The sequence below is a fragment of the Ciconia boyciana genome, chromosome 16 (genome assembly GCF_034638445.1).
Source record: "Ciconia boyciana chromosome 16, ASM3463844v1, whole genome shotgun sequence".
NCBI lineage: Eukaryota > Metazoa > Chordata > Aves > Ciconiiformes > Ciconiidae > Ciconia > Ciconia boyciana.
The window spans coordinates 13,165,591-13,179,581 of record NC_132949.1 but is presented as its reverse complement, the minus strand read 5'-3'; the positions used below and the strand labels follow the sequence as shown (position 1 = coordinate 13,179,581).

Sequence of the window (13,991 nt, the reverse complement as noted above, 5' to 3'; positions counted from 1 at the left end):
CCTTCTGTACAAAATGCAAGTCATTCCTACTTCCATCTCTACAACACAAGGGTCCCAAGCATCTCGGCTTTCAGGAGCTTGGATGCTTCCTGCATTACAGTTACAAAAGCCTTTCAGGTAGTCAACAGCATGGTGTGAAATCTAACTTTGGGTTAGTGTCTGTGTATGGTTGGTGTGAAGGAATAGGTAGTATGTATGTGACTTGAACGTTCACCGCCTTCTGGTAAGGGCCTGCACACACGCTTATCTACAGTCTGGAGGAGTCCTCTGAAGAGCTGTGTTTCTGCTCTTCTCACAGTCTTATGTGGCCATCAGACAGACAAGCAAGGCTACAGCCTAAAATGTCCTTAGACTAGAAGTCCAGATGGAATTTATGGGTGTGTTACTACCTTGCAGTGTGGCCACTGGCAGTCTCAGTTACAGACATGCTCATGGTAGCAGTATAAACACCCCAATGGGGGGACCATGCTGGGAGAGAGACCACTTCTTGCCCCATGTAAAATAAATGTAGAAGAGACATAGCCAAAGGGTCTGTGCTCCAAAGGCCTTGCTACTTTTCTGTCTTGTCTAAATGGACTACCCTTCCCTGCATAGCAAGCACAGCTCTGTAGTACCTGGACATGTTACATGGAGAACTAGGAATGATGTCCCTCCTTTGGAGAACATTCCCACCTGCAGCAGTTCTCACCAGAACACCCGGAGAACATTTCCAACACGACAGGTTGATTTCGATGTAATTATTACTATTCATAGTGATGGGGCTGAACGATGCTACTTGCCATGTGGCAGCAGAGCCCAGTGGGAAGCCAGTAGCTTTTGTGGGAATTAGAGCATGGCCATGTTTTCCAAGTTTCTTGACTATCTTTGAGACACCAGTGCTTCTCTTTATGGCAGGTGTGGATAGACTGAGACTCCACTTGCCACAATGGAGGAGCTAGATCTTTAGAACAAAATATATGACCAGTCGTGAATTCATAGTTCATGTCTTTGCTTTATGTTTGGGCATCACTTAATCAGTTGTTTTCCGTTCCTTGACTTGTAGGAAGTGGGGCTTCTTTCAAGCCATCCGCTCTATCTTTGAAGCTGCTTAGGCAGGGGTCCCCTCTTTCTGTGCTCTGCGTGTGCTGCCCAAGACACTGGGGAAGTCTTGGTCTGAGCAGCTTCTAAGGACCTGCTTCAGTAAAAATGAAAGTGCAGACAATCCCTTGCCTTGGCAGAGTAGTCTCAATAGGTCTGGCCAGTAGACACCCAAGGACCTTTCGGGGTATTTATCAGAGTTCAGGTTTTAATGTTTTAATAAATGGAAGACCTTTTTTTATCACAGGAGAAACGTATTTTGGGGGATGGAGGGTTAAATGAGATGGCATCCTAGTCTAGAACTTCTTCCAAATGATTTCTTACCTTAACAAGTGACCTGGAAAAAGTAATTGAGAAGACAATTATACAATACAGAATACAATATTTTGAGCCTCATCCACAAAGAAGCTTTTCTTTTTGATATCTACGACTCATATGTTGAAATAATTTTACCAGAAAATGTATCTTTTGTGCAAGGGTGCCCTTTGAAAGATTCATTCCTTACACATACATAATAGATACAGGAGTTTCTGAGGTTTCACCTTTAATCTACGTCTTCTGTATTTTGTTTGTTTTATGTTTTCCAGTTAACATTAGCAATGTGTATAAATGCATAGAAAATTATTGGGTGAAATGTTTTTATCTAATAAATTTTGATGACAGATCATAAAACATTGTGTAAAGATGCACAGAGATGATTTTAAAATACCTACCACACAGCTAGAAGCCCATTATAAATTAGAGCACACAAGATTTATGTGCTACTCTGCAGCATGTTTTAACACAATTTAAAGAAATGTTAAGCAGGAAAATGCATTCTGCAATTATTTAATAATGCAATAGGTATCAGTGTTACTTTAATTTGTTGAGGCATCGTTTTTCCTTTGTAGAACCCTAAAAATAATGCTGCCAACACAGTCATGCCTCGTCCAGTTGGTGCTATTAATTTGTATTGGCCTGGTTGTTTCCTATTATCTGGGTCCCAGTGTATGGAGCCTTTGCATTGCTCATCAGGATTTAGGATTTTTTTTCTTTTTCCAGTTGCATTTGGCAATTTGCTAATGGGTTTTCTTTGGACACCTCTGAAAGTTTTTTGTCTTTTCTCATTTAGATCAGAAAAGTTGTTACAAGAATCCTTAGTATCTTATATAAGAGCGTCATCCTCGATGCATGCACCCATCCCCGAGGGGACTTTACTGACTGGTTAATCCCACTTCCACAAGATGAAGTCCTACCTGCCCTTCTCATCTAGTCCTTTGCTGAATCCAGACAGTAAAATACTTATGGGACTTTTTTTTGTATTTAGGGGAGTTGCTTTTTTCTAAATTGAAACATTTGTGAAATGGGAGATATGCTTTCCTCTGGGAATGCCACTATCTTTTGGCTCAACTTTTGCAGAGAAAGTGGACGGTGTAATCCCTATGAGAGAACACATTTGGTCAGAGAAATGTTTCCTGTATCCACTGTGTCTTAATTCAGTCAGCCTGTCTCTGCACTACTTTCTCAAGCCCAAGAGAACGCAATGTCACGGGGAGTGTTGTTATTGCCTGGCTGTATGTTCCTGAAAAAGCAGCTAAAGGCAGATACAGGGTCTGGTCTCTAGATTTGTTCCCCTGCCTCCTGGAGCTGGTGGGCCCCACTACTGGGCAGATGGGAATGCTTTGTTTGTGGCCCCAGACATACAGTATCTGAGTTGGCTTCACTTACTGCAACACTTCAGGTGATACCCAGGAGCATGCAAAGAGCATCTAGAAACCACCGGTGCCGTTCTGTGTCTCCCCACCTAGGCATTCAGCATCGTGTTTCAGAAAGCCATTGAGAGGGCATCTCCAGATGAGAGCCTCGCGGTGCGCGTGCTGAACCTCATCGACAGCATTACCTTCTCTGTGTTCCAGTACACAACACGGGGGCTGTTTGAGTGTGATAAATTGACCTACACTGCTCAAGTTACCTTCCAGGTAAACACCACCATTTCATGCAATTTGTATGCAATGATTTATTTTACAGGCAAAGATATTGGCATGCAGAGAAAGCTCAAACTGTCATAGCTGTGGCCTTCAGCATCAGAGCAGCAAATACAAGGGCTGGGAAGCTGATTTTCTTCTCTGCCTCTCTTGCTGATAACAGTCACAGATGCTGTGTTTGATTTGCATTATGCTGACAAAAGGTTGTTTGAGAGAGTGATATCTGCTTGCAGGACCTGAAAAAAAGGGCAAAGCAAGCTGGTCTTGAAGGCTTATTGGTTTTATCCAACAGAAATGCTTGCTACATAGCTGCTGTCTTTTGTCTAGTATGCTAGTATAATTTTTAGTCTACAATCTGAGCAAGGAGACCTTTGTATATCACTATGCTGAAATCAAATTCAATCAATAAATAGTGCTTGGCATGATGTTGCAAAGTTGTTATTAAGTTTGTGCAGTGAATGACTGTGTAAATGCCCTGAGACGTAGAATGCAAATATGAACCAAGTTTGAACTGCTGAAACACTGTGCAGGTCTAGTTAACCTTGATCCCGTGATTGCCATGATTTTTTTTAATTCTACATAACAAAATACTATGTGTAAAAGGGAAAGTAAGTATATGTACACACATATATATACATATATAAAAAAATAGACTCTAACAATATATTTAGTTAATAAATTGTCTGTGTGTAAAAAGCTTATATTTTGTAATGTCAGCCTTAATTCTGACCCAAAGGATACCTACATTTTCTAATACATATCTCTAAATAAAGTATTTAAGCAGCACACATTGTGCTTGTAACTACACTAAGCATTAAAAAATAGTTAATGGGTCACTTTAAGCTGTCAGAAAAACCAGCATCCACAATTTCAGTGTGTGGAGGCAGTTGAGTGATGGGGCACAGGATTCTCCCATATAAAAAAGCAGTTGACTCTTGAACTGAGTACCTCCATCACTGGTGGGAGAGATGCCTGGCACACTTCAGATGCCATTGCCCAGTAGGCAATAATGAGATACAGTCTAGGATCTGTGTCAAGGAAATGACAAACTCACCACTCCAGCACTGTTCTTTTTCCACCCAGAAATGGTGTTCAGGGTTTCGAAGTTTGTCTCTGAGATTTCAGAAGTCTGGCAGTGCACTTGGAGCAGTGGCTCCAGCTGGGCTCGTGAGCATGTGTAGCTTTCCAGAATTACCTCAAACGTTGCTCTAGCAGTCTTATCCAGGTATTCCTGAAAGCCACCATTGGTGGTAAAAACATTGTTAGTAGCTGAATGGCCCAGGTGCTCTCCATTGTTTGAGACCTCAGGAACCTGCTTATTGTCTTGGTGCATGTACCATAAGAGGTTTTTGTTGTTGTTGTTTTGTTTTTTGTTTGTTTGTTTGTTTGTTTGTTTTTCAAAACACTCTCAGTATGTCTCCACTTACTTTCAAAATTGAACAAGATAGTGAGAGATGGACAAGACCTTGGTAGCGTGCCCTAGGGATGCATGCTCTGGTTCCTTTCAAGAAAGTTATCTGTTCTCTGGCTGCAGATATCAAGCACAGGGACCTGCAGCACACCCTGCAGCCCGTGTCTCTGCTGGCAGTGACTCCTGCTCAGTGTGCTATCTATAAACCTGGATCCCAGCCCTTCTACATCTACAGCTCACAGCTACATAGTTTTCCCAAACTTTGGTCCTCTTATGTTGCAATCTCATACTCATTCCTGGTCCTCTTTTGGGGAGACCCAAAGCACCTGCATGGTATATTTCATCACACCCTTCCAACATGGGGCACTGTGTACTTTTTAGCCACACTTTGGCAGCTACATGAGTTGAATAATTAATCTGCTAGAGTATATTGCTGCTCTGTATCCTGGCTGCTTAAGGATATTTTGTTTGTTTGGAATTACAGATACTTTTGATGAGTAAAGAAATCAACACAGTAGAACTGGATTTCCTACTAAGATACCCAGCACAGACCAGAGTCACAAGCCCTGTGGAGTTCCTGTCTAATCACTCCTGGGGAGGAATCAAGGTACCAGTTTCACTTGAACTGTGTGAAATCAGCACCCCTTATCTCCTCTAAAAGCCTTTCAGCAGCCTTCAGGTTGGTCCTTATAGCATTTGGTGAACCAAGTTCTGACCATACATGAGAATTAGCATAAAAATGCCACAGAAATTGAGAGTTCTGTAAGTACAAGACCAACTTTGTGGGCTTTTCATGACTGTACTCCTGATGATCTGTGTGTCCCCAAGAAGGTGATTTTTCCCTCCGAGATTTAGGCTTCTCTGTAAAAGAGCAATGAGAATATCCGCTGTTTTTTGTGGTTATAGATTGTAAAGGACATGGAGATCTGCACTGTATTTGTGAGGAGGTGGGAATTTAAGGTAGATATGACCATCTGCAGAGATGTGCTGGGGATAGAGTAGTGACAGCAGACGGACCTTCTGCAAAAAAATACTGTGAAGTCCATGAGAAGGTCTAACAGCTGCCATGTGTTTGGAGTGAGAGGTGAGGAAGAGCATCCCAAAGAGATGTGAGTTATCCCATCTTTACCCCCATTTGTCAACAAATGTGGATTGTGCTGGATTTGAACCTGATTCAGCAGGGTATGATTTGTTTTCTGGAAGGGATCAAAATGTTCTTCAAATTAGGCATGCTCATTCACACCTTGTTGGATCTAAGATTGTATCTTTTGTGTTATTGTGGCTTCTGATAAGTGTCTAGCACCTGCTGTGATTTAAGAATCAGTTTTATTTATAGCATGCTACCTTTGTGGGACATTCGTGTGGTGCTGTAAAGTAGGGAGTGAAGACATCCTGATTTCATTAGCATAGTTTTCAAATTTTCATCTGGGACATTGGGTTTTCCCTTTCTCTCCCTTCCACCACGCTGCACAGAGAATGTATCTGGTTCTTCGAGGGTGACCAGACAAAATATCTTCATCCAGGCCCAAGACATCGCTGATGTTCTTTTCCTGTTTATATTGGTTTGTGGAGCTTTCCAGAGTTTTGCAGGAGCCCTGGCTTATGGTGCCACATGCCTTTCTAGGCAAGAACATGCTAGGCTGTGCTTCACTTGGCAAACACTGTCTTTTAAGGTAGCACAGAGTTGGAGCTCTATGTTGCAGACTGCAGTTCAGAAGTCAAATGAAGCTGGTCACCCATAGCGATTTCAAATGGTAGCATGGAACAATTCATGCCAGATGTGTCTGCCGGGAGTTATCACCTCCGTCTCTTCACTGTCAGCGAGGACGGAGCCTCTGCCTCATTCTGTGCACGCACACGACCTAGCTCATGTTGAAAATGTCACAATCACATTTTCAGCCATAAAATAAGCTTGGAACTTCTTGCTAAACCATCCCTGTTCATCCTTTAAAAGACATATTTCCATAATAATGGAAGAATTTAAAAAAATTCTACACCCTTTCTTTAATCATCTTTTGTTCAGCAGTGGCGTTTTGCTGTTCAGACAGCAGCAGCTTTATTTTTGTTTCTCCTTTGAAGACAAATTAAATGGACACTTAGGGTCAACACACATAATAGGGGAACTCAGCCATCAAGCCCATGAAATACATGCTTTGCAACAGCATATTTTGTCTTTGGGCTGTGCAGTCTGTATAGATTGGAGATGTACACACTTATTATTTCTTGAAATCTCAGGCTTTCTCGACTCTGCTCTGTCCCTGCCTGTGTTCAGCATGGGGATATATAGGGTGAATGGTGCATTTCAGTTCCTCTGGGGTCCTTCTGGGTTGGAGCTCTTCACTGCTTGGGAGCGTTCTGCACTGCAAAGCTTCTTTCTATTTCAGTCCTCTTAGTTTCCTCTGGATGGTGAACTTCCTTCCACCACAGTTTTCAGAGGTTTCGGGCTCTGATTCTCATTTTGGAGATCCTTTTATGTATCTTAGGAAACATATTACTCTTGTAGTGCCCAAGGATGCCTTTGCTAGTCCTGCCTGCAGGTGGTACATTCTCCAAGCAGACACATTCTGAGTTTTCAGAGCATTTTCTTCTCTGTGACATGATCCCTTCTGTGCTGGCCAGTTCCAATTCAGTGTGAGTGAAATGGCCTTTCATGTTCCTCATGTGCTTCATCACGATTGTTGCAACTGCATCACTATTGTGATGAAGTTGGTACAGTTGCCAGATCAGGGTCATAAACACCAGAAGGAACATCAGCTCCCAATCATTCATTCTTCAGACTTTATTCTTGCATCACTATTTGACATATCCAGAACAGGCATTTCTATGCATAAAGTGTCAAAGTACATAGCATACTGCGTCAGAGCCTGCTATGAGATCAGCAGTAAGGAACTTCTACTCAGCAGAGCTCAAACACTGTCAGTGGCATCACTGAACAAAGTCTTTGCCCCTTCTGCCAGCTACATGCCCTAGCTTCTTCCCCACCAGCAGCCTGCACTCCATCATCCCTCAGCCATCCAAAACTGATGTGGTGTTGGGTATTTATCATATAGTCGCTGTGTGCGTGGAGTAGCTGGAGACTTACCCTGAGGTAGGCAGGAATTGAGAGCGGACTGTCATCTGAAGTTGGTTTGCAATAACTGATTCTCTTTGAGACGAGCCCTTCCCACTCAGCTTCCTCTCTCCCACTGAGTCTCTCGGGGTTTTTGGTTGAGATGGAAACTATATGATGCCAAGAAGACGCTGCTCTGCACACTCTTTTGCTGAGCTGTGAGATGGCAGGATGTAAATGTGTCCAAGTGTGCTGCACGTGTCAGGTGTCCTCAGCCTCAGCATGCATCCGCTGTCCCCATGAACTGCACATCTCGAAGAGCTGCAGTCACTGGTCAATAATCTGCGCTAATTTTATGTATTCCAGGATTTTCAGATAGTGAATTCTATATTATCAGATACTGAATACTCTTCAGATTGTCTTTTGTGATGATTATAGTATTGATTTTACTATAAATAATATGGCTGGTGTCAACTTTATTAGTGTTTTTGTTCTATTAATGTGTGTTGGTTTATTAGCCTTTGAGTTTTTGGCAACTCCAGTTACTTGAGGCATGGTTTTAGTACAATCACATTTTGTCACAGACTGCTATAATTAGGTTAATTAGTCATGGCTTCTATACAGCTTATTAGCAGGCTAAAATCTCCTTTTCTTTCATCAGGAAGATTAAGTGCTGTAATAAATTGTTTCTTCAACAAAGCTTGAGCAAAGTACATTTCAGAGTCATATTTCAAATTCAAAGTGGAATTTAGCATTCTGCTAATTTTTCACAGAAACATTGAAAATGCTCCTGCACAAAGTGCTCCTCTTGCCAGGGGTTTCAGGCCAAGGTAGTAATGCCAAAAGAAATCAATATTGATATTTGTGGCCCATTCTGTGCCTCCCATTTTGGACACATTAACTTCAAAGGAAACCTCATTAGATGTTGGGCATGCAAACAGCCTTGTGTGACTTGGCTTATTATTTATTGTTGTTGTTTGATTAATAATATATGTAGGCTAATAGTTCTTTGCAGTTGTGCAGCTCATGATGCTGGAGCATGTGACACACATTTATGATTTAGTTTTCCAGCTTCTTTCAGTAAAAAAGTTCAGTAAGAAGTTTCACAGAGCTTTTTGCTGTCATGCATGTGCCAGGGAAGCTCAATATTTACCACTGAATGAAGAAACCCACATACCTGTCCAGAAGGGCATGGTTTGTAGGGAAGGCTAATATCTTTTATTAGATCTGCTGATAGACTTTGGAAAAATAGGTAAGTTTCAAGCTTTTTAGTGCTTCTTTAAGCTTGAAACAGGAATTGAATTCAAACTAAGTACAGGTCGAGAAAAACTGCTCTGAGCTTAACTTGATTCTGTTCATCAGTCAGCCTATATGGGAGACGGAGCCCCTGTGGAGGCACATTAGTTAGCTCTGGAGGACTGGCAAAGGACACAGTCATTAGCCTCAGTGCAAGTACTGCCTCTGGGTCATGGAAGGGTTAGTTAAGAGCAGGAAGGGGAGAAAATTGTATCATTTAATGAAAGTAGTGCCTTTGCTGAGTCCCTGGCTCTGGCGTTCAATAGAGTTGGTCATTTTGGTTCTAAGGCCTGTCTTTTGCAGGTACTTAATAGTGATCTCTTGAGAAGTAAAAAGTATTCTTTTACTCTTAATGAGGTTTTCTGTCTTTTTTCAATTTCCTTTATTACAGTATGTTATGCTTTCCTCACCCTCTATGTTCCCACTACTTAGCTTGAAAGTTTTTATTTTGGTTGGTACTTCTGAAAAAGTTTTTTGTCTGCATGCAAGGCTGTCCATTTCTCCTGATTTAGCTGTTGGTTACCTTACCAATAAATGTGTGGACACACCTTAGACCACAAAGGTACAATGATGCTACTGCTTGAACTGCACAGGACGTCAGGCCACAGCCATGTGCAAATGACCATTTTGATATTCTTGTTGCAAGATTGAACTTAACATAGAATCAGTGTAGAGGTTATGCTCTGTAGGGTTTTCCCCCCATTTTTTTCTTCTTTCCTTCACTGGAAGGTCTCCAGTATCATAAGATGAAGGTGTTGATACCTGGATGGGAGATGAGTATCATCTGAGTTGAATTATATTTTATGGGTGTTGGGTCTTCCAGATGATGTCTAGATTAACAAGTAAAACGGGCCAGCAGCTGTTTTCTGGCCCTGGCAGCATGTGACATGGCACAGTGTGAATCCAAACAGTGAAAATCCCCTCGCCTTCCAAACCAGAGAGACCTTGTATATTGTTTACTGTGTCCCTGGAGCGTCCTACCTCCTGGGCTACGTCCAGGCATTTTCTGAGAGCAAACAAGTTGGCCAAAGTCAGATGTGAGCCAGCAACATACTAGCAAACTGTGTGGCTCATGGTGAGCTTGTGCCTGGACCTCTTCTGTAGCCACAGATTTAGGAGCAGATCATCAGGCAAGAAAAAAGTGTGTGTCTTCTCCTCACTGTATGGGTATGCTGGAGTATGAGATAGGTGGACAGAAACTCCCTCTCCCCACAGTCTGAGACAATCTTACTCTGGAACAGCTTTACAGATGCACGAGTGTGGTTTTAGTCCTAAACTAATACAATCTGCTCATCAATAGGGTTTATTAGCTTAGGCAAAGCCTCACATGAGGCATAGTTATGCATCTTCTGTTCAGTGCTCAGTGCCAAAAGACCACGCCTGTGTTCCTTAGGGGTTCAGCAGGGCAGTTTGTATGTGCCTAGAAAAGATCATATGAATGTACCCATAGTCAAGCTGGGCTCTTCCTGAGCTTCACCACTACTAATGAAGCCAGTGGTCATGCCCTTATGGTTTCCTCGGTTGCGTTTGCCAAAACCAGCCCTTTTTAGAAGATGGGGGTGGTTCTCAGGTCACTGAGACTAACTGAAGGTTGAGTGAATGGATTTCCTTGTGGCCCTGGTGATCTCTGCTGTGAAATTCTCCCATGCTCTGACTCCTTCCGTGCCATGCCCTTCCTGGGGAGCTGCGTCCATGTTGCCTTGTGGCCTTGTGCCTCCTGCAGAACTGTGGTCCCTGATGAACCATGCGTGCATCTGGCTCTCACCGCAGCAGCCTGTTCCCCCAGGCTGGGTGCAGGCAGCACTGGATCTCCTTTGCACAGATATGCATCTCCCAAGTCTGATTTTCTTCGTGATATTTTCTGCAGTGCCTCTTTATTGCTGAATGCAGATGTGTCCCATAGGATAAGTGAAGCTAGCTAGCTAGCTAGATACAGCAAGAATACACCTGGACAACTTGGATTACTTCTTCATCCCAATCATTTCCCTCATCTTTTTCTGAAGAGGAAGAATTTTCATTATGTAGATATGAAAACGCTACTGAAAGGGCATTGTTTAATAAATGTGATGTTGAATAATGAACTCTAAATACTGAATTCAGCTTTCGAGGAGAAGCACAGCAGTAGACAAAGTAGTATATTAACTCCATATTTATAATTTTGCAGAATGCAGATGATAAGATTGCGTGTATGGCTTATGAGATAAAATACCAAATCATATATTTTACATTTAAGAAAACTGGATTTTTTTGACAAAAGAACAGAAATCTCTCTTCCAACTTTCACTTTTCATACTTTTTAGACACTGAAATTTTTCATTCTTGTCAAAGATTCATTGTGACACAATCTGCTGCCTATATTGTGTTCTTTGCACATAAGCAAGGTCCTTTGATCAGGCTGGTCAGATATAAAAGGCTTGCAGCTCACAGCTTTCCATGTACAATCAGAATTATTATGCTAGAAAATCATAGTCTTAATTAAATCTCTTCCATTAACTCAGTTCTTCAGACGTACAGCCTTTTAGAGCATCTTTGATAGAAAACATTGATTATGACACTTCAACGTGCATTTATATGCTCTCATCTATTAGTTTCCTAAGGACATTCATCTGTCCTCACCAGCACTCAAATCTCAGAGAAATGTTCCCAATGTCTCACAGAAATACTATTTGAGAACATGTTACCTTTTTTCTCATTTTCTTTTTTAACCTGCTGGCTAACAATCTGATGTTTATCTGAAATACAGCAGAGATTTTGATCACATCAAATATTTAAAGACGTACTTTGTTGGTTTGATTGCAGAGAGGAAATTGAATTTTTCTGGATGCCTCTACAGCAGTGTTAGCCTCCGTCCTTCACTCTCAATCCACCCATGACACAAAGCCTGCTGTCAGCTGGTCATTTTGAATGTAAAAGTTCTTTCACCCTCTAAATGGAAGGAAAGGGAAGTGTCCTGGTTTTGGCTGGGATAGCTTCGACTGAAGCTAAACCACGACAGGGAGCAATTACTTCAGCAGAGATATCTTTTAGATATCAAATGTATCTTTTTAGACATTGCCTACCTTTTGAAGTCCTATTGCTTTGCTTAAAAAATAGAAAAAAAATCAGTTGCAGTGCACTCCTGAAAAGATGTGAGTGGACTGTGAACCCAGGAGTGACCGCAGAGAGCTCTGATGACTGAGCTCTGCTAGCAACTAAGGACATACAAGCAGTCATCCCATTTGGACATCATATACTGTACCTAGATGTGTAAGGTGCTTTTGAAAAGGCAATGAAGGCAAATGGCTTGGATTTGGCTCCTTTTTACTAGTTCTTCCTTTTAAGCCCAGATCTGCCATAAAGGACCTGTTGGAGCTCCTTATTTCTGTAACATGGTAGAGCTCATAAATGTTTCCTTTTCATGGTGGTGTTGGTTCACATGAACAGCTATGAAGACTGCAGATTAAGTACTCAGCTAAATTTTGACTGGGGACAATCTCTGGAACCCTGATGATAACATCAAAGCTTTACTTGTGTTGAGGCACATGAGATGGCCTTTTGTGGAGGCACTGATGCTCTGTGAATCATCCCCACTGTGTGACCACAGTGCATCAGTGGACCACAGTATCACCAGTATCTGAATAGGAGCATCCTTGTGCAATGAATATAGTCTGACAGAGCCATGGGGACAAGCTTTTCACTTACTCAGAGCTGGCCAAGCCTCTGATGGAGCGTGGTTTGATCTTTGAGTGTTGCATTTTAAGAAAGATGTGGACCTTCTGGAGACAGGGTAGAGGAGAGCAGTGAGAAGTGTCAGATACCTGAAAACATGACTGTGAGAAGAGATTGAGGAGAGGGAGAGAAAGGGAATGATTATGTCTGAGGGCCTCAAGACTGAGGGTACAGGAGGATATGATCCTCAAAAAGTGTCCTCCAAAGGGGAAAGAGCAATAGTTTTTCTGTTATCAGTAAAGGGTAAAGCAAGGTGTATCTCAAAGTACTGCAAGAAAGATTCACACCAGACATTCAGAAAATCGTTGTGATAGATGATAGTGAAGGACTGGCGTAGATTGCTTGCAGTTTCTGTTACTGAGGTTGTTCGAGCAGGTCCTGTGACACATGTACGAGGATTATGTCAGGGGCCTGAGTGCACCAAGAGACTCTGCAGCTTCTTCACTCTGGTTGCCTGTTCTCAAGGCCAGGCCTGCTATGGTGCCACCATGAAACCTTGGATCAGACCATTGCTGTGAAAAGACCTGTGAGAAGCCACATCAAGGGATGGGTCCATACATATGTCTATATATATGTATATCAGGACACAGAACCATGGACCTTGAGAGCCTTCCAGCAGGTTATATCCTGGAACAAATGTTTCAGCTGAGCTCTTCCAGTCCATGAGACATATTTTCTCTTTAAGTTTTGCTGTGCCATTGGCACATGGTGATGGCCCATCTGTGATTTGTAACAGCCAAATCCAGGGAACTTTTCAGAAATACACAAGTACCACCTTTCAGCTGTCATCAGGGACCCATGGCCAGGTTCTGGTTCTGGCTGTGTGTCCCCAGTTTGCTGGAGAGCATCAAAGAGTGAAGAGGAAAGATGGAGAGTGTGGTTTGGCAGAACAGCCTGAGTGCAAGGTCCATTCTCAAAACAACCTGAAAAAGCTTTGCAGAAAATGGAGGAAAAATGCCAATATGAACCTACCTGTGAAACATCTCAGGCAAAATTATGAAAATTTGGTGGGTGGTTATAAGCAACTAGAATGCAAAAATTTGACTAAATCTCATTTCTGTTGCTGACCTTTCCTATCCAGTGGAGCTGTCTGTAAGAACGTACTAGTAAGAAGGACTTGAGTGCTGAAGCCATTGCTTTCTGATTCAAGATACAGGTTTCACTGGGAATTTTCCAAGAAAAGGCAGCGAGATCCGACCCATCACTCCTCAGACCACTTCTGTTGTCCAGTCACAAGGTGTCTGCATTTTGTGATGCTCTAGGAAGGATGCTGCAGATAAACAGAAGGATGTTTTTCTATCGTGTAATGTCATGTCATTACATACTTTTTAACCCGAGTAAAATTTAGATGTGAGGAAAACACGAAGAGGAGTTTAAGTGACAGGGGCATGCAGTGCAGTGAGCTTGTCAGTCAGCTTTTATGAGAGAAATGAGGAGGATTAAAATAACATTTTTGTCTTGAGAGGTGATTGAAGTTTGGCAAACC

At 42.2% G+C, this 13,991-nt stretch overlaps 1 protein-coding gene across 1 annotated transcript in view; it reads left to right on the top strand.

Annotated features, from left to right (window-relative positions):
- LOC140660476 (dynein axonemal heavy chain 9-like) overlaps positions 1-13,991 on the top strand; it is a 122,822-nt gene that overhangs the window by 50,994 nt on the left and 57,837 nt on the right. Inside the window, exons 14-15 of the mRNA XM_072881382.1 lie at positions 2,865-3,035; positions 4,937-5,059. Coding sequence (XP_072737483.1) covers positions 2,865-3,035; positions 4,937-5,059 — 294 coding nt within the window. The remainder of the gene's footprint in view (positions 1-2,864; positions 3,036-4,936; positions 5,060-13,991) is intronic.